The following is a 21,064-nucleotide window of genomic DNA, read 5'->3' as shown; positions in this document are numbered from 1 at the left end:
CTGAAAATACTCTTCCTAGGGTAACTTTAATAGGTGGTGGTATTCATGGAAACCAATCATTTTAAAAAACAGAGAATATTGGTGCCTTTTCTTACTTTTTGGGTCTATCCTCTTGCAGGCTAAGACTTAATTTCATTGTTTGCTGGAATTCAGTGGGATAATTTATTGATGTAAAATGGAATTTTTATTTCAATGCTGTAATATACAGGAAGTTTCTGGGGCGCTGCTTAGAGAATTGCTGAGCAAATTACTTAAAATCAGGCCACTTACAGCCCAGACTGGTGCTTCTTGACAGAAAGCAAACCAAGCCAGTCACAAAAAGCACCTCTGATGCCTTCCTGAACACCAGCAAGTGGTTACACAAGCAAATCCCACAGGTTCTCTAGCTTCCTTGGTCCTGCAATCAATGTCCATCCTAATACAAGTGAGAGGTTAAGAAAACCAATCTCATCCAAATCCACACCGGTCTCCCTAGCTCCCAAAGGGACCAGCCACATTCCCAGGTCAATATACACTTAGATCTTACCCAAAACAGCACACTGTGCCTATCCACTAGAATCTAAAATTTAAAGATTTATTAATAAAGAAAGAATAGGGTGAGAGAGAAAATTTGTTAAAGTGGTCAAATTATATATATCAATTATAAATCTTTTGATGCAGACTGCAGCAGGTGATAAAGGCTGCTATCTTAAAAGTCTCTGGAAATACATCCTTTGTTAGGATGGGTCCTCTGTCCATTCAGGTTTAGTTCACAGCAGAGATGTTCTTGCAAACTGCTGACAAAATGAAGGCTGAGAACTGAGGACAAAATAGTGACTGCCAGGGTTTCTTTTGTAGACTCTTGCCCATGTAGAAGTAAGTTCCCTGGTTCTGGTCACATATCCAATAGTGGACCACCTGATGAGGTCAGTTGTCCTTCCCTTGTTGGGGCATTTTGCCATTGGCTGCATGGTCAGAATGCATGTCCCAACAACATTGCTGGGATGTGGATTAGAATCTACTTTGCTTTACCTGGCTAGGCATTCTTTCACAGTAGATTGCCCCACCTTTCATTGTGTTCTTCCAGAACTAACTTCTTCAACTAAAGTACAGAGCCAATATTTATAACTTCACATGCAAACGTGATATAGACACATAAGCAGCATAAACAGATTCAGTGACTCACCAGCTTACATTAGACACCTCACTTGTCCTGCTTGGCACAAGAATTGGTGTAAAGTTAGTACAGTGTTTACATAAATGATTCTCATATTATATTTTAAAAATCCAATAATGTCACAAAGGCCATGGAGTAATTTCCATCCTGTGATAATAAATGGGCATTTCTGAGACTAAAAGTAAATTGCAAAATGTTTGTACAGGAAATAGCTGGCATTTGAATGTACATGGATCTTGGAAAGACTGTTTTGTACTCTTCTCTGAATTTTTAACTTTATGTAGCTACAACATTAGCTAGAAATAATTCATAAATATGACCACGCTATGTAAGATTATTTATGGGGAAATTAAATGATGGACACCAAAGAGCCATTCTACTTATCATGAGTGAAGAGAGAAACATACTCAGAATAGGAGTGAGCAGATTGATACGAATACAAACAAGAGACTAGTGCCATGCTTGGTATTCAGGTAGCAGCCAGCTACAGGTTTCAAGGCGAGCCCTTCTGAGAAGAATTGGGAAGAACATGCCATTGAAGTGGAGCACGATGGTGGAGTGGGTGGCAGGAGCCAGAAGAGAGGACTGAGCAGAGCAGGAGCCAGCAAGTTTGTGGAGGTGTGCATGCAGCTGTTGGGTTTCATTAAGTGCAGCAGGAACATGACCGGGATGTGGGTGGATGTGGTTTTGCTAGAAGATAGGGAGGAGAGTTACATGCTGGGAACCAGGTAATGATTTTAGGTTGGGATAGAAGCAGAGGTGTAATAGATAGGAGAAGGGGCACTGCCCTCCCACTGCCCTGAGATAAACATTACTGCAAATTGAGGGTCCTGGTCTTACAGGAGGGAATGGAAGGGGTAAGAGTTCTATGCATGTAACAATACACAAACCAGAGCCAGGCTTTCTTCTCCCTGGAGCCAAATTGGCCACTGGAAACTCACCTGCACATCCAGAGTTCAGGGCAGAGGCTGCAATAAGTCCACATAGCCCTGCCTGTGGCTGTCCGGGGCTCAACCTCCACAGAGTTGTACCTCGCAGGGGGCTGCAGAGACACACTTTAGTCTGTCCTGCAGGTGGGTGGCTCCATGGCACAAGATTATGTACTCTGGGCCCTACTCATGGCTGCCCCGACTGAGCAGATGAAGCAACTGAATTAAGCTGGGCTGCTGAGCTTCCTCCTCATTTGTGAGGATGGCATGTTCTGTAATGCACAGTTGCTGGAGCAATATAGTCAATCCTCTGATTTAGCGTGGGGACCTCTGGGCTAAATGGGAAGAAACTTGGACTGATAGGCGTTCAAGATGATGGCTCATAAAAGGTGAAGCTCCTGTTCCTCTATGCAATGGGAGGAGCTTCATTTGTGCTGGTGGACATGGTGCCCACTGTGTACCTCTGAGTCCCCCGCACCAGGTGCAGAGAGGTCCCAGCAAGTACTGTCCACAAAATCTCCAAATTTCCGGCAGACCTGATTGTCCCAGGAAGACACACTCGTACACTGCCTTCCAATTAGTGTACATGCAGGGCCCCAGGGAGACCTCCCTGTCAAACTGCTGCCCCTGGACCTTAGAAAATTCTGGTTGAGCCTCTGGGGGAGGGGCATGGGAACGAGAGTTTTTGAGTAAGTGGAGAGGGGGACACACACAAGCTTGGAGGGAGCAGTCACAAGGTTTTAGAGCGCACACTCTTCTATAGAGCCTGCAATAGAATCCAGGAGTCCTGAATCTCTATATTCCTCTGCTGTCAGCAAATAGCTATGAAATCTGTTGATAAAGGGTGTATCTCATTTCTCATCTAGTGGCTGACCCATGTAGAGGATAGTGGCCTCTGTGACTCCATTACTCCTTTAGATCACAAGTTAGAGATTTGCACTGCGAAACTAAAGACCAAATCATGTTGATTGTTAAATGGAGGTAAATGTGGCTCCACATGATAAAACTTAGATCAATGCTGTTTTATAACAGAAATTACATTTAACAAACTGTTGAAAGAATGTTAAGATGCCAAAGTCAAGCATGCTAAAGCTAACAAATCCCAGAATTAAGATTTCATATGGAATTCAGCCTGTGTGTGTGTATGGATTACGATAGTCTTTATTTACATGCTCACACGAACTTTTTTCTCTCCCCGATCACATTCCAGGAACTGGTAATTACTCAATATTTATTTTTATTTTCATTCATTGTGTGGCTCCTGGCCTTACTGTTCTTCTTCCTGCCTTTGATATAGAATTATTAATTTCCTCTTGAACAACAAGAAGTCCTGGGGCATCTTATAGATTAATATCTGTTAGTCTATAAGGTGCCCCAGAACTTCTCGTTGTTTTTGAAGATATAGACTAACATGGCTACCTATCTGATAATTTCCTCTTGGGCTTTCCTATAGCGGTCATTGCTGTGACAAGTAAATGCATCACTAACCATTGCATTGCAAACATTAATGAATTTATCTTCACAAAACCCTTCCAAGGTAAAGTGGTGGTGTTATCATCCCCTGTTTACAGCTGGGGAATCTATGGCACAGAAAAATTATGGTTAAAATTGTCTAATGTGTCAACTTTAGATGCCAATTAAGACATCTACATCCTTTTTTTCCCAAAGTACTTTGAGTTTTATAGCATGTGTATTCAGAGCACAGCTCCAATTGAGATCAAATACATCTGTAAGACATCAGTCTGTCTCTGATGTGGCCTCAGGTGTCTCACATTGGGAATCCAGAATATAAGGAACATAGAAGTGACCATCATTTCCAAAAAGTATGATTTAAGTGACTTGTGCAGTATCACAAAGGAGCTCTGTGCCGAAGGTGGGGGCTAGAATCCAATTCTCTAAAGCAGCATTCAGCTTCCTTAAACATTAAACTGTCCTTTCCCTTGCTGCAATTCCCTCTCATTAACTACTCATCACCCAACTAAAAGTAAAGAGTGAAGCTTCTGTCCCTACAGAAGTATGATTCATCCCTGTTGCGGTATCCATTCCTGTGCACTGGATGAAGTACAAAAGATAATATGTGATCTCATAAGTAGACTTCATCAAATGCAACTGTACAAGGTGAGCAAGTTGGGGTAGTTAATATTTTTGTTGGACTAACTTGCTTCTCTCACCAACAGAAAGTGGTCCACTAAAAGTTACTAACTCAGCTATTTTGTCTTTCCAGAATCTTGGGATTGATGTTGTTTTTATCTTTCCAAATTAGCATGAGGAGGAGGCCAGAAAGGCCACAGGGTCTATTTTGTTTAATGCAACAAGCAGGAATTAGTGGAATTGAAACTTTTATTCTTGGCAGTAGCAAATCACTTCATCTTAGAGTTTTAGGCACACGTTCTGAGGTCTGTATAATTCTTATAATTAATTTTTGTTAAGGGCTTGTGAAGACAGTCTATAACCGATAAACTAGAATCTCTTACCACAGATGACTGCTTTTTTTTGTTATTCTTCAGAGCTCTTAAAAGCCCAACACCACCTTCACCACTGAATTGTTGGTCTTTTTAGATAGGTAAAAAGTAATAGCCCTTCACAAATGAGCCATCTTATTTCTTATGTTTTTCATGTGTGATGATTTTGCAGTTCCCAGTGATACATTGATAACATTGACACTTATAGCCTAAAAGTAGCTTAATGATGAAAATTAAAATAAATATTATTCCTAAGGAACTGTTGCTTAACTGCAATGATAGTGCAGTAGCTCTGAACAAATAAGTAAATTAATTTGTTTGAAAAGGAAGTGGGTATTTGGTGTGCTAATGTAAACCTTGGTCAGAAGGCACAAGTTTGCATCAATTTTGAGTCCTGGGGAACTCCACCAGTGGAGAATTGAAGTATAGCCTGTCCCTTTTCAGAGGCATTTCCTTCTTGCTTTTTCTAGCAGGGGTTTCTCCCTTGCATGTCCAGCTCCTGCTGCCTGTGAACGTCTTGGAAAGTTTGTGGGTTTTTTCTCTTGACTGCATAGAATGCTGGCCTTGCATTGCTGGTGTGGTTTGCTTCACAGTGATAGATATTTACACCATTGGTGAGAAGAGTATCAGTAAATTTCTTTCTCCTGTCTCAGGAGAAATAATACCAGTAATAATGGTAGCTGCTTAACTCTTGATTCTCCTGAAAATGTCTGAATTTGTATATATGAGAAGAAAGCCTAGGGAAAGGTATTACATCTGATCTTCAGACCTGTTCTGAAGATCAAAAAAAAAGGATATTTAAATTCTTTTCTTTAGTCTGTGCTATTCGAAAATAAGAAACCAAAGTGCTTTCTTGACTAAAATTAAGATCATGCAAGTGGGTATTTCTTAACTTTTTGAGTATACTTTTTCATATTCTGATACCTTTGAATTTGCCTTTCAGAACCTGTTTTTGCTCACATGAAGATACAAAATGATTGTTCTAGTTCCCCCATATAGTGCTACTATAGCAGACTTTTCTATTATATAGACGCTTGAAAGTCAACTGCAAAATTTACTATGCAATGAAATGTTTCATAAGACTTAAGCTCAAGCAACTTTTTCATTTTCAGAATTTAAAAAGCTAAACCATCCCTCTGTAACATTGGTTGGGAAATATATTGGTTTTTAAAATGTTAATGGGGGGAATTATTACTGGGATTTTTGTGGGAGACAGATGTATGTCCTTGCATTAGGGTACCTATCTATTTAGTTTTGCTTCTGACTGAACAGTGCTCTGCTCTAGAATCTTCAATGTGAAGGATTTTTTTTAAATGGCTATTTTAACTGGATAGTCAGGTGCCAGGGTAATGGGCGCCACTTATATCTCTCTAAATGACTTAGATGTAGAGAGTTTGAATAGCATTTTATCTGGTGATGTAGTGTTGGCCTTGTTAATATTTGAAAATATGGCTACTGGGGGTGTTTCACCCGAACTTTCATTGGAATTTCGTAACTGTTTAAGTTATCGTACACATACACTTCACATACTCCCCGAAAGAGAGTCAGTTGTAGAATATGTGCTCAAAGCTATTTTTAAAGAACTGCCTTAGTACATTTACACGGACGTAAGATGCACAGGCTCTGAAGGAGATTTATTGGTTTGCATAAACAGTGAGCATTTACCCAGGTTCTGTCTAGACTTGGAAAATAAGAAAAATATTTGCACATTCTGAATGCGCCTGAACACTGGATTAGCAAATGTGTTTTAAAAGAGTCCATCCTTGTCTAAAATAGATGTGATGTGGAAATGAAAAATGTGTTAATTAAAATGTATCGACGAACATGATTCTAAACATTGCCTGTTTTCCAGGATCTCTGTTTGTTTTATTTAAGTAGACCCTGCCAGTCAGTAAAGGCCTAGGAAAGTAAAATATTAGGCACCACCCCAGAACTAATTGTGCACAGAAGATAGGTATAATGCTGTGTATCTTTGTGCATGTATGACTATAAGACTTCTCAATTTTTAAAAAAATAGTTTGTTCTAGATATTAACTAAATGTGGTTTCAGAAAACCTTAAACAGTGATTTTAAAAGCAAGCAGTTTGTGTGAAAAAGAAATGAGAGAGAAAATCATCCCTGTGGGATTTCTGCGCAGGATTTTGTTTGACAGGTATACCTTTGACTCCCATAAATATCTGTGGAAAAATTGCTTTCTTTTTGGCAGTACTAATTTAACATACAGAAAATTGTAAACGAAAATGCAAGTATGTTGAAGGTCTAATTTCCTACAAAATCCAGGAAATTCAGAACAAAAGTGGGTGTGTTGCGACTTAACCCTATGGACATAAAAAATTGATGTAGATAGCTCTGCAATAGGTAGGCCTCTGAGACAGATCACAGATACTGTTTTAGTCTTGATCCTAAATATCCTGATTGTTCAAACCAAAATATTTCAAAGGCTATGTCTACTCTGCAAGATAAATTTGAATTTATTAAAATCGATTTTGTAGCGCTGGGTTTTATAAATTCAAATTTGAGTATCCTCACCTCCCCACAAATTCCCCACACAGTTGATTTATTGCTGCCATGCACAATCACCAAGCATCAACTGTTGCAGTAGCGCATTGTGGGAACCTATCCCAGAGTTCCCTCAGTCTGGTAGTAGTCTGGGTATTTTCTCTGGTGTGGCATGGGAAAAAATGTCCCTCAAGTGGTTGTGGGTATGTGATGTCATCTTCCCATATTGCGTTGCCCTCATTGCCCTCCTGTGGAAAACAAATGACCATTTTTCCAGAAGAAAAGAAGCAAAAGGAGGGCATCAACAAAGATCATCAAATTAACTGAACTCTCTTGCGTTTACAACTGAAACATCAAAGATTTTACAAAGAGCAGTAGGTGTCTTTGTCTTCTGACCTGGCCCTCCAGCCACTTTTCCCTGTATTAAGGGGGCAAAAGCTTGAGGAAAGAGAAGAATAGGATAAGAAATAACTGAAATATCATGGAATTTTATAAAAAGCAGCAGGTGCCTGCAATGGGCTTCAACTGCAGCAAGGTGTCTGTGCTGCATCTTCTCAGCTGGTCCTCAAGCCATTTTTCCCTGTGTCAAGGGGGCCAAAGCTTGAAGAAAGAGAAGGATAGAAAAGATTGGGAAAAAGATTTTTGGCTTCCCACTTCACTACACAGAGCTGTCCAATGTGGAGGATTGGTCTCACCAAATTTCAACAAGCATTGTTGCTCAGGCAGGGGTCCAGCCTCGACTGACTGACTGGGGCCTGGACCCCCTCATCCCATTGGGGTAGGGGGCTGGGTGGATCGGAGGATGAAGGGCCAGTTGACGTTGTTTCTTCAGCATTGCTGAAGCGGGGGAGGGGGTATCAGTCCCAATCGACTGTGTGGGGGCTGGCCGACTCATTGTCGTAGGGGTGTGTGATGTCTGTGGCTGCAGAGTCAGTTGACGTGGTCCCCTCAGTGGCAGCAAGCCCCTGAAAATTTTAGCTGCCTTTGGAGCCCTTATTGCTCGCAAGCCGGGACATGGTGCTGCTTGGCACCATGGTCTGCAGTGAACAACAGGCCCATCCTTTTATTGGGTTAGCGGCTAGCCACGTGATGTGGTTAGGCATGGGAAAGACCCTGACTGCATGGCATCTTTGGGGGAGGGAGGTTGGGCACCAGCACAAATGTAAACCACAGAAAAGAAGTTTCTCAGCCTGTCATACAAGAAAGACCCCTTCAGCAGCCTACCTGCCACGTAGTGCGGTGGGGCAGGGGCTGGTACCAGCACTGGAAAAAGAAAATCCAAGTGTTTAGCTTGCAGAGGTAGAGAGAGAACCATGAACTCCGTGTTGGTGCTATTTTTAATGGGTAGATGCACTCACCGCCCTGATAGCAAAGAAAGAAGTTTCTCTGCTTCTCATACGAGCATGACCCCACAGCCGAGGGCTTCCTGGTGCCAAATTCAAATCTGTGGGCTTCCTGTTCCCTAATTCTTGTGCACCTAGAGAGCGGTGGAGATGGAAGCAGCCAGATTGGAGGACTGTGGGTTACATACGGGACACCTAATAAAGTCTATTAATAGACATAGCTTTTCCACACTAGCCTTAATTTGAACATCTAAATTCAAACTTGATGCTACACCCAGCCACTTTTGACGATAGTATATCAACCTTAGCGCTCCCTAAAATCGAGCTAATGGTATTTACACTGCAGACAGTGACATTGTAAAATCGAGCTAACTGCCTTAAAATAGACTTTATCATGTAGTGCAGACATAGCCCAAGTCTTGGTTTTTCTGTGTGAATATTTGTAGTGGTCTGTTAGAAAAGAATTCTAACGTTTTAGACTGAGTTGAATCACCCGGGGAACTAAAAGTGATCAGTTGGGACAGAAAGGGAATTTGCTTTATGGCAAGTTGAAATTTACAGTATCTTAAGCATTCATTTTTCGTAAATGGTTACATAATTTCAGTAACCTTAAAGAATTTAAAAGGAAACAAAAACCTAACATCAACAACTTTTGGAAATCAAAAATGGTTGGGGTTAAACTGCAGTGTGTCATTAATTTAGCAAAAAGTTTCCATGTCTGAATGAAATTGCCAGTTTCATTGCTTTGCTTTGTTGTTTTAGGAGGGAGGAACTGTGAGGTAATTGCATCAGATGCACAACTTTCTGAGAGGTGGTGGAATCTCCATCCTTTGAGGTTTTTAAGTCCTGAGTAGGATGATTTAGTTCGAGTTGATCCTGCTTTAGGCAGGGGGCTGGATTCCATGACCCCCTCAGGTCCCTTCAAGCCGTAGGGTTCTATGATTCTACAAAGTGGGTATTGAAACAAGCATTAATAGCATTGATAACTTGCTGAATGTATGTTACCTTCCCCCAGGATGAAATACAAAATGTCATTTAAAAAGCCTTATCCACGAACTTTCTTGAAAAACTAGCAAATTAAATGCTGTTTATTAATGAGCTTTGGTAGTACAAAATGAAGTGATGCTACAGGAGTTTATTTAGGTAAGTTGTTTTGGTTTTGGTTGTTTTTTTTTTTTTTAAATGCAGCCAAGGTCAAAATGGAAATTTATAAACTTTTTGACTTTGCAGAAAAGACATAAGTAAATCTGGCAAAGGATATGCATTAATTCCTCTAAATATTAGATGGCATGTATGCTTTGATCTTTTAAATGTAAGTTATACCCGGCAACAGGCAGAGCAGTAGGTTCTCTTATTGCCCCTCCGCTGACATTCTAACATGGTGGCAATGCAGATGCCTACAATGGCAGTCAACCAGAAGAGTTCCAAGTACTGTGAGTTCACCACCAAGTCCCTTTTTATAGAACACTCTGTACTTCTCTGCCGAATGAGCCCTAAAAGATATGATTTTTTGCTCCTAACTGAAAAAAACAAAACAAAATAAAACTACTCCTCTGGGGTTTATAGAAAATAAGGTGTGAGGAAAGTACCGTGTTTGGTTCATGTAAAACCTAAGTCTAGGTTTGGTTTAACTGACATGCATTTATAGGCAACTGAAAACTGTCCCATTATTTGACAGTCTTTGTTCAAGAGAACCAGATCTCTCTTGGGCCTAACTGTGTTGCAAGTTATCACCAAGATGATGATGGAATATGAGAGGAAGCTTGCTTTCAAAATGGTTTTTGATCCTTTGCTTGATTGCAGCTTCTTCAAGAGTGTCACTTGAGAACTAAAACTCAAAAATTTATTTCAAGAAGGGAAAAATAATCAACATCCCTGCCTACCTCCACCTTCGTTAGCTCAAGGTAGCTGAGACTAGAATAAGAAAAATAAAACGTTTTTCTTGACCTTATATTTGTGAGGATTTTGACAATTTATACAAGTGCAGAAACGATTTTCATTTTTAGTTGTGTTTGCCTTAGGGGAAAAGACTACTCACATGAGTACTCAAAACTCCTTTCTAAATGATGAAATTGCTTTTCTGGTGTTTATTTGCAACACACACAGCACTCTGAAGAGCAGGAGCATGCATCAGTGTTAATATTTGCCTTAAGCTGATTGTTTTTCCTTCTGTTAGATTAAATGGTCATTCCTGGATGTGCTTGTTGCTAGAAAACCCAAATTTTATGGATAGAATGAGGTGTCTTTTAAAAATGTAGATAAACTAAATCTGTACAGTCAATGCTTAGCAAAGTTTGTAAGATTGATTGATAGTATAAATCTGTTTGATAGAGGTTACTGAGTTTGACCCATTTCACTGAGCATCCACAGACTTCTTGTAATGAATTAAATTGTGTTTGATTTTTACAAGGGTATGTGTTTGTATACTTGTCTAGTGTGATTCGCTGCTTGATCAAAATGTCTGTAGTTTGTATTTAAAGTGCATTGGTCTCTTATGAATGCTGAACTGTGAATGATCTTTAGGCAGTGTTGTGTCATGTTAACTGGTTGATCAGTTTGTTAAATGGATTTTACATAGAATTGAATAGTTTGTTTTTAATTTATCTGAAAGTTCTTGGTTAATTATTTTACTTATGTGCATGATGTGAATGTTCTACCGAAATTGTACTAATAAGTAATCAGGCCAAATGACTCTTGGAAGGAAATAGTGAGAGCACCATCAGACACCAACGGGCACTGAGCCCACGGTTATTGATGATGGTGATGAAATGATTCTGCCTAAGGAGTTTTAATCTAATGCTGAATTTTGCTTTCCTTTCTGACATTTTTCTCTGTTTTAATTCCGCTCTTCAGCTGTAATGTAACTTGTGCTATGCTGAGATGGGAAAAAATAGACTGCACAAAAGGTGTTGATGACATTGCCTTGAAGTCAAAGTTTTATAGAAAAGAGGAAATCTATTTTAATAAAGAGAGAACTGGGTATCAATTTTTGTGCTTTTAATGTCAATAGGCTTTACAGAATAGGCTTTTTGTTTTCAGAAAGTGTTTTAAACTATCTATGTGATGCTGTTCCATAACTTGTGGTGTTCAGAATCTTTGAGTCAACTTTTAATCTAGTATTGTCATTTGTTTTAGATACTGAAACATTTTTCTTTTCAAGATAGTTGAGCAAACAAATGCAAAAAAGCCCCAGTAAAATCCTCAGTTAGATCACACTGTAAAATATATGGCTACAGTTTCACTTATTTATCTCTAACATGTTCCTCAATTATTTTAACTGAGAATTACCCATGAAGTTTTCAACCTTTTATCTTCAGCGTGCATGCCTGGCTAAACTCTAAAGCTGCATCTACACTTAGAGCACTTTTCCAAAAAAAGCTCTTCTGGAAGATATTCTTCAGAAGCTTGTCTTTCGAAAGAGCACGTCCACACACAAATAGCAGATTCATGTTTCAATTTGCTCTTTTGAAAGACCGATCCGCTCTTTTGAAAGAGAGTGGCCACACAGACATGGCACCTCTTTTGAAAGAACGGAGTAGGAAATGCCATGGATGGGGTCACATGGCTGCCAAGCCCTTCTGGGGGCCCAGACAGCTGCTGCCTTAAAGGGCCCCACCTAAACACCCCTTCCTTGCACACACTGATGAGGCCTGCCAAGCTGTTCGCAGCAGAGCTGAGCCAGTGCAAGGACCAAACAGCCATTCCATAGCCAGATGGCTCCCCAGCAGCAGCCAGACCTGGACCTCATGAAAGCTGTAGTTGGCCTGCTGGCCACGGTGATTGTGGTTGCCCTCCACCTCCTCCAGTGGGTGACCCTCTCCCCTATCAGATCGAGGACCTCTTCTCCACAGGACCCAGTGCTTTGGGAGCCATCCCAGCAGTTTGCACTAGTGGGACCAGCTTGTGATGGGACAGTGGGTTGACACCTGATGGCTCCAGAACTTTTGCATTAGCTATCAGACCTTCCTGGAGCTCTACAACTGGCTTCCCTCCACCCTCAGACATCAGGACACTTGTATGCAACCTGCTCTTCTCAAGAAATGGGTTGCCATCACTGTGTGGAATCTGACCATCACTGACAGCTACTGGTCCATGGGGCACCAGTTTGAGGTGGGCAAGGCCACCGTTTGGGTAGTCCTCATGGAGGTAAGGTAGGGTCAGGTCAGACACCCACCACAGGGATGGGGGAGGGGGCTCCTGGGCAAGGGGACCCTCAGTGGCCGGGGACACGGTGGAGAGGATGTGGGGGGAGGAAGCTGGAAGGGGGCACTGGAACTTGGGGAAAGGGGCCGGGTGTACCCCCTCATGCTCTCACGAGTGCTTGCACTCTGTCCCATGCAGGTCATCAGGACCATCAATGCCATGCTGCTCTAGAGGGTTGCCCACATGTGGGATCTGGACATGGCCATTGCAGGATTCACCACGGTCAGATTTCTGAACTACTTTGGTGCCCTGGATGAGAGCCATATCCCCATCTGTGCCCTGAACCACAGCACAAGCTGCTACATAAGCTGAAAAGGCTACCACTTGGTAGTGCTTCAGACCCCAGTGGACTCTAACAGACAGTTCATGGACATCTGTGTGGGCTGATCAGGCCGGGCACGCAATGTGCATGCATGCTGGAACCTCAGCCTCTGCTGGTGTATGGAGGCAGGTACTTACGTCCCCCAGAAGGAGCTGCCGGTCGGGGATGTCGCCATGCCTCTGTCCATGGTGGTGGACACTGCCTACCCCCATGCAGCCTTGGCTAATGTGGCCATACCCTAGCCACATGGACCCCACAGGGGAGCTATTCACCGTCCAGCTCAACAAGGCCCACAGCTCAGTGGAGCGTGCATTCGGGCACTGGAAGTGCCCATTTAGGTGCCCCCTAACTCACTAGAGGTCAGGCTGCAGGATGTTCCCCAGGTGGTGGGGGGGGGGTGTCTTCTGCACCCTCCACAACGTGGTGGTGAACAAGGGCAAGACGTTTGTCCAGGTGTGGGTGGCTGAGTCTGGCCCCAGCTATGAACAGTCGGCTGCTGCCCTGAGTTGCCAGGCACCCCTTTGACTGGTGTGCTTCAGGGAGGTCCTCCATGAGAGCTTTGCTCCCAGGCCCCAGTGGCCCTCCCACAGGCACCCCCTGCAGACCCTCCCCCCTGCACGTCCACCCCTCACTGTCCCCCCCCGAACATGGGACACCGAGATGGTGAAAAAATAAACCATTTAACATAATGAACGAATGTGTGGAACAATGCAATATGTGCGAACTTCTATTTACAGTGGGGAACAGGGCTAACTATATACTTAAGGGGGCAGGCACCTCAACCTGTAGGGTAGCTGGGGCAGTGGAGGTATCAGGGCCAAGAGCCCTCTTGGCCTGGGTTCCTGTCCCACCCTGGGTTTGGGTTCCCTGGAGGGGCTGGGATGGGGCGGGAAATGAGGGAAGGTAGGGCCATGGGAGAACTTCAGTGAGGTTGGGCTTGGTGCAGGGAGGCAGTGGGGGGGGGGGGTATCGGGGCAGGAAGGTGGGGCAGGTGTTCCCGCAGGACAGCCCTAATGTCTCATACATTCCCCATTAGTTCTGCCCAGGCCTCCCACCCTCAGGCCAGGCCTGCCTCCTTGACACAGGGCCTCTGCTCTGCCACCTCCATCTGTCTGTGGATGTGGCAGTGTTGTAGATGGTGTTGTCCACTGCATGCCTCTGGGTTCTCTGGATGTGGGCCCACTGTGTTGCTGGTGTGGGGAGGTGCTGCAGCCCCCTCTGCCACTTTCAGTGAGGTGTCTGGCTCAGGGATGGGACAGGGCTTGCCCGGCCCTTGGACATCACAGCTGTACGGATGGAAGGGAAGAAATGGATGGCACGTCAGTCCTGCGCCTCTGCCCACCACCACCCCTCCACCCATCCGGCAGCATGGTGTCCGGGGGATGGTCCTGGGCACTGAGGGGGTCCCCATGTGTGGGGCATGCACCAGGTGCAGTTGATCCTGCCTACCCCCGCCCCATGCATGTGCCTCACAATGCTTTCCACTGTAGCATGTGCCGCGTGTCGCCAGTGGCTGCTACGGTGTGCCAGGAGGCGCATCCATCTGGGGTGTGTCTGGGCTGGAGCCAACAGCTGTGTGGCTGGCCTGCTGCCAGCTCTGGCAGAGGTGGATGCCACCTTCCCATGTCCCAAGGAGTGTGTCCTGCCAGGTATTTACCAGAAGGTCCCTCGCAGACATCCAGCAAATGCCATGCTGGCTGTCACCCGGCTGGACAACCGCAACAGGACATCAATTACGAGGTCCCCATTGCTGGAGTCTTCATAGGGCGGCTCCATCTCGGTGTCTGGCATAGTGGTGCCGTAGTGGGGTCCTGGCTGTGACTCTACCCCTGCCTCTGGATGCAGCTTACCTGCTGTGATGTCTTGGACCTTTGGTGGTGGGGAGGTATCCTGGGGCAAGAGGACACTCCGTAGCTCCTAGAAGAAGGGGCAGGTTGTGGAAACTGGCAACCTGCCAGTTGCACTCCAGGCCTGAGCGTACTCCTGCCTGAGTTCTTTCACTTGTGACCACACTTACTCCTGGGTGCAGGCAGGGTGTCCATCGGCAACCAAGCCAGCTGCCAGCCGGGAGAAGACGGCTGCGTTCCACCTCTTCCCCGCTGTCTCATGGAGCACCTCCTCAGCCCACCACAGGCTGAGGGGGTCCCAAAGCTCCGGGCCAGTCCAGGAAGGGGTGTGTTTTTTGGTGGCCTGGCTGGGCTTCTGCAATCCCTCCAAGAGCTCATTATGAGGCCCCTGGGGCTTGCGTGGGGGCTGGCTGGTGGCCATGCCTGTCTTTGCATCTGCAGGGGGTGGCCATCAGGGCATGCAGCAGGAGGCTCATGCATTTGCTCCCAACATGCTCTGAGCTTCCTGCCATGGGCCTTCATGGTCCCTGCCTCTTGAAATGCAGCCAGATGCAGAGAGCATGGTGCTGGCCAGGGCATCTCCATGTGCCAGTTGGCCGGCGCCATGGAGGACTCCTCTTTCAAAAGAGCAGGCAGCAGCATGTCTCCACACTTTCTTTTTCCCCAAGTGTCTTTCTAAACAGGGTGTTCTTCCTTATCCGGACCGGAGGAGCCATGTTCTTTTGATTTACTTTTGAAAGAACATGTTTTTATGTGTAGGTGGTCTGCGGGATCTTTTGAAAGAGCCCTGGATTTCGAAGTATCTTCTGCAAGAACTTGCTAGTGTAGACACAGCCTAACAGTAAAAGCCAGGTCTTGGAGATTGTTTTATCTCAGGCACATTTGATAGGCTATATCTGGAGTCAGGAGCCACCAGCACAGGTGCCAAGAGTGGCATGCAAGCCGATTTTCATAGGCACATGAAGCCAGAAGCTCAACCCACTCCTCCTCCCCCATGGAGCTGGGAGCTTGCCCAAAGCCATGCCACCTGTGGATTAACAAAAGACTCACCACCTAACCAGTAAAGCTCTGCATCTTCATTTTTTTTTTTAATTAATGAAGCAGTTTTAAGTAGAACTATTAGTGACTTTAAAAAGTACCACCGGCACTTGGACTATATATAGCAGTCAAAATGACAAAACTCCAGCGCTCTGCCTTGGAAAGGTTGCTGACCCCTGTGCTATATCTTGTTCCACAACAGATAGTGCAGGTCTTCTACCTTCAGACAGCGTTTGTTTTAAAAAAGGGATCAGCAACCTTTCCAAGGCAGGGCTTTAGCTTTTAGTGTGATCCTTGGTCTTGCTTTGCACTGGTGAGTTTTGCCTTGGTGAGCTTTCCTCCTCCTCACCCCCCACATTCCTTGTGGGCTAAAGCCCCACACTGCCCGCTCCCCACCTCCCAGACCCACTGCGGACATGCGGCTGCCTCTTCTAGACAGGCTGTCCCCCTGGGCAGGCAAAGCCTCCTTCCCAGGGCTTGGCCATGCCACGTCCCCTGGGGGCACCATGCCACAGGGCGGAGGCAGTGGGCGGAGGATGGAAGGAGTTGTCTAGCTCCAACCCCACCCCCACTCCAAGCCAATAACTAGCCATGGAGCCTCAGCCTCTAAACTGAGCCCTGCATCCCACAGTGCCCCACCAACTTGATCCTGGAGGGCACATCTTCTCAACAGGGCCTCAGCCTGGCTGGCCTCACTCAGTGCTGCACTTACCTTGTCCACAGCAGAGACACATAAGAATATAAGAACGGCCATACTGGGTCAGACCAAAGCTCCATCTAGCCCAGTATCCTGTCTGCCGACAGTAGCCAATGCCTGGTGCCCCAGAGGAGGTGAACCGAAGACAATGATCAAGACACGTTGTGCAGATGTTCAGCAACAGCCACTCCGTGCTGGGCCCCACTGGTGCCCCTGATCCCAGCACCATCCCCCTGCCCCAGTAGCACATTCATCCTGGCCTGGCCAGCCCGGCCCAGCTACCATACCCAACTGGGCGCCCCCGCCTCTCCATCCTGCTTCCACTGCTGCCCCAGTTCTGCATGCTGGAGGGGGCCCCACAGTAGGGGTTCTGGCCCAGGCCTGCACTCCGCCCCCCTCCAATGCAGCTGGGGCTCCAGCCTGGCCTCTCACTTCTACATAGGCTCCGCAGCTGGGGCTCAGGCCCGGACCCCACACTGCTGCAAGGGCCTCACACCTGGGGCCTACGCAGAAGCACGAGGCCGGGCTGCCGAATGGTTGGGGGAGGGTTGGGGCTGAACTCCAGATGGTGAGCCATGCAAAATCCACTCGTGGCACATGTGCCAGAGATTGCCAACTCCAGCGTTAAACGGTGTTTTGCTGATTGAGATTGGAGCATCATTTTTAAATCCCAGTTTAACTAAGTGTGGTCTGTCCTCTGGTCTAACACTAAATGACTGTTTCGTTAAAATGCGTTTTTGAGGAATATCTTACCTTGCCTGCAGAACAACAGAGTTCAGCCATCGGTTGGGAGCTGTTTGGCCATGGTGGCTTGAAAAATCCGCTTGCCCAAGGCTAGAAGGAAGTTTTTTCTAGGTATGCGCAATCAGTTCCTGCAGGTTATAAGCTGTCATTTAAAATACCATAAAATTTCAGTACCTCTGTGAAGAACATCTTCCAAATATTGTTAGAGTGTTATTCGTGTTAGCCTGCAACGAGGAGTCCTGAGACACCTTAACTCTAGATGATTTATTTGGGCATTAAAGCGTATGTCCAAACAAATGCATTAGTCTTTAAGGTGCCCCAGGACTCCTCGTGTTTAACAAGTGTTTTGAGGAGGACCATGAAATACATATGATGAACAAAAATACAGGTTAGACATACAGCTCTTTTTAATACGCTTCTCCTTCCCCAATGATTGTGGTGGTAGAACAATGTGTACGTCTCATTTTACAAAGTTACATCTCTTTTTGGCAAATGCGCTTTGGTTGTGCATCTACAGGTTGTACCTCTGAAATCTGGTACTCTCTTGTTGGACCAGAGAGCCCAGCTGCCAAAGTGGGGGCTGGGGAGCTGTAGCTGGGTGTGTTGACCTGACAGCAGCAGGGAAGTCACTGCTGCCACTGGGGCTGGCCAGTAGTGGCCGAGCATTGGCCAGTCAGCCTCCACTGGGGCCAGGAAGCAGCAGGAAAGCCACACAGTCATGGAACCACATGCCTGTGGAGATGGTGAGCTGCAGACAGGAACCGCTGGCTGGGGGCTGGGGTCACTGCAAGAGGGCTGGGGTAGCCTTCAGTAGCGCTGGGAGCCAGGCTGCCACAGCTGGGCTGGGAACCAGGGACAGAGCAGCCCAGCAGCAACCAGGGCTTGAATGCTGAGGGTCCAGCAGCAGAGGACCATCCCTGGTCTGGCAAATTCCCTCATTTGGAACCAGTCTTGTACCAAGGGTGCTGGACCAGGGAGTTGAAACCTGCACTGGAATTGTTGTGAAAGGTCCCACCCAGTAAATTGAATAGGATAGGATTTGGCCTTATGGTGGTAGCATGTGTTAGTTTCCCGTGTCTATGCCTGACCTCTAACTAACAGTAGTAGATGAAATAGGCTTTTAAAATTAGTTATGTTCTTTATGCAAAGCAAAACTTAATTGAGAACACTTCTATATTCTTTCTATTGATATTTGTACTTCTGAGAAGCTCTCACTTAAAATTAGATTTTTCTCATAACTTTAAATGTATAAGAATCTTTTCCAGCCTTGAATATTAAATAAAATCCCATTTTAAATGCATAAATTCATAATACTCATAAAAAGTATCCCATATATGGCCAATACAGTATATTGTGTTAATCCTTTCTTTGTAAATACTCCATATTTATCTAGGTGCTACAAGCTGGTTTATAGTAAACTCTGCTAACCATAAATGCAAAGGCAGAGACAATAAGTAACACAAATGGAATATACCACTGAAGCATACAGCAACCATGACAATGATTCAAGAAAACGGTTGCAAAAAATTAACTATCTGTTAACCCAAGCTTCCTTGCATTCAGAAAGAACTAAAGGCTGTTTATTTGTCTTCAACTGAATAAGCGCTGTGTGGGTGTTTTTGGATAGAGGTTGACGTAACTTTGTGTGGATAGAAAAATATTTGTTTAATGAAAAGAAGATACAGGTTGATGTGCGTATAATGTATTTCTAATATCTGTGCAAAGTGGATGCATTGATAAATGCTTCTTCTGATTAGTGGGGGTTCACTGCACATCACATTCTTACACAACTCTAAGTTTTCAAAATAAGAGCTACTGTTACAGGTTATAAAGGATCAGTAGTGCAGTGCTTAACTGAAAATTGTGTTTGCTGATCAATATGACTTTTTTTTCCTCTTGTAATTTCCAAGTCAGATATCTGTCAAATTTTCATCTAAATTGTTAGTAAAACTTACCTACAGTCTTCTATCAAGTAGCATGGTGAGTTCTTTCAAGTATAGCTGAGCAAGTGATGGCTTTAGATAGTGGGTCTGAACCTTGGACTAAATGTCAACTCTTGGTGGAATTAATATTTAGACTTCTTAGCAGTGTACAGTTGCAGCTAGTTGCTCCAAATCTGTCTTGATTTTTGCTAGTGTAATAGGTCAATTAGTTTTGATGGTTTGTAAAATTATCTTGTTGGTTAACCTATTTTCTTTCCTTTATCTTGTATATGATGGGATCTTCGCTAGACAGAGGTAACAGATTGGGACAGTTGTTTTAGCTGGACCTTCGTGTGGTGGTGTTTGTTATTTTTGTTTCATAATATTGTTGCTAAATTAAGCTTGCATTGTTTCTGCTTATGTGCTTGCATGATTAGATATGGATTAACCTCAAGTGCACTTGAATGTTTTGCATTAATTTTTTTAACCTCTGTACATATGTGTGAGTGCATATTTTCTAAATGGTTCACCGCTATGAGATTGTGTTCAGCCTCTAATTGTTCTGTGGATCTTTTTCAGCCTTTAAAGCTTCAGTGGTATCAGGCACCCAATGGCTTTCAGTTTAGAAGTGAGATTATGTGTCAAACTGTATGCAGTGTGCTTTTCTAATTAAAAAAAAAAAGTTTGTAGTTATCTTAGAGGGTTGCTATCACCCATGCCTTTGCTTGGTAAATACAACTACTAAAGTAAAAAATTCCTTCATGAAGGCATGCAACTTTTATCAGATAACTAAGTTTTTTGGAAAACTATGAGCACTTCAGATATTAAAGTCAAACTGCTTGTCTAAACCACTGTTAAGCTAGGACAACCATAAAAGATTTACAGTACTTTTGGGGAAAACTCGGTAGGGCTATTTTTAATTCTGCTGTAAAGAGCCTACATTATAAAGCACACTTATTTCCTAGAGAACTTAGACAGCACTAAACCAAAAGCACATCCATCATATGTTGTTTCTCTCTACTAGACTACACATGAAACACCTAGGTCTTCCACATACTGCTTCTGATAGATTTGAAGTCTGGAAAAGGTCCATTGAATTTAAAGGGTAATAGGAAGGATGTGTTCATAAAGAAGAATTAAAAAAAAGCTTCTTGTTGGCAATGATACAGATATTTTTGTTAAAATCCTTAGTTGATTCTTTTGTTTTCTTTCTTTGGGGTTTGTGGATTGGATTGGTTAAAAAAACAGAAGTTGTCCCAAGAACGAGAGAAGTTTGCTGATGAAGACAGTATATTTTATACGCTTGGAGAGTGTGGACTCATTTCTTTTTCTGATTACATCTTCCTCACTACAGTTCTTTCCAGTAAGTATAATCTGTTTTCTGTAGTCTGTTATCACTTAATTCCTTTTTTATTTTTAAATGCTTAACAGTGATGCAATGTTTCTGTTATGGCATGTACATTGGATAGTTTTTCCTAAAGGGATTCTGTTGAATATTTATTGGTTTTTGGCTCACAGTTCAAAATAAAAAGTGTAGCAAAATTCCTTCTTTGTGATAGATTTTTAGTCTAGATAAACATAACTCTTGTATAGTAACAGAGAGATGGCTGTGCTAGTCTATATACTATCAAAAAAAAAAAAAGCAGTCCAGTAGCACTTTAAAGACTAACAAAATAATTTATTAGGTGATGAGCTTTCATGGGACAGACCCACTTCTTCAGATCATAGCCATACCAGAACAGACTGAATAAGACAGTTGTTTAGTTCAGACTTTATTTAAAACACACTTTAGAAAACAATTTTGTTCCATTTAGTCAATTAATATTAGCATCAAGGGGGGAAAAAGGAGACTCCACAAATGTGTGTAATATGTAGCGCCTTTTGGGGGAAAAAGAGTGTAAC

The 21,064-nt window shown here is 43.9% G+C and overlaps 1 protein-coding gene and 1 long non-coding RNA gene across 4 annotated transcripts in view; one reads left to right on the top strand and one right to left on the bottom strand.

Moving 5' to 3' along the window:
* The window catches only part of MICU1 (mitochondrial calcium uptake 1), a 165,499-nt gene that overhangs the window by 76,703 nt on the left and 67,732 nt on the right, over nt 1-21,064 (top strand). For all 3 annotated transcript variants that reach the window (XM_075000294.1, XM_075000295.1, XM_075000296.1), the window contains one exon: nt 20,411-20,525. In XM_075000294.1, the coding sequence (XP_074856395.1) occupies nt 20,411-20,525 (115 nt within the window). The remainder of the gene's footprint in view (nt 1-20,410; nt 20,526-21,064) is intronic.
* LOC142015744 (uncharacterized) lies at nt 13,965-17,910 on the bottom strand. The gene is made up of 3 exons (XR_012646222.1): nt 17,250-17,910; nt 14,765-14,831; nt 13,965-14,200 (listed from the first exon to the last, which is right to left on the bottom strand). It is a non-coding gene; the product is annotated as an uncharacterized LOC142015744 (long non-coding RNA).

The sequence above is a fragment of the Carettochelys insculpta genome, chromosome 7 (assembly GCF_033958435.1).
Source record: "Carettochelys insculpta isolate YL-2023 chromosome 7, ASM3395843v1, whole genome shotgun sequence".
Taxonomy (NCBI): Eukaryota; Metazoa; Chordata; order Testudines; family Carettochelyidae; genus Carettochelys; species Carettochelys insculpta.
This window is presented reverse-complemented; position numbering and strand designations above follow the sequence as displayed.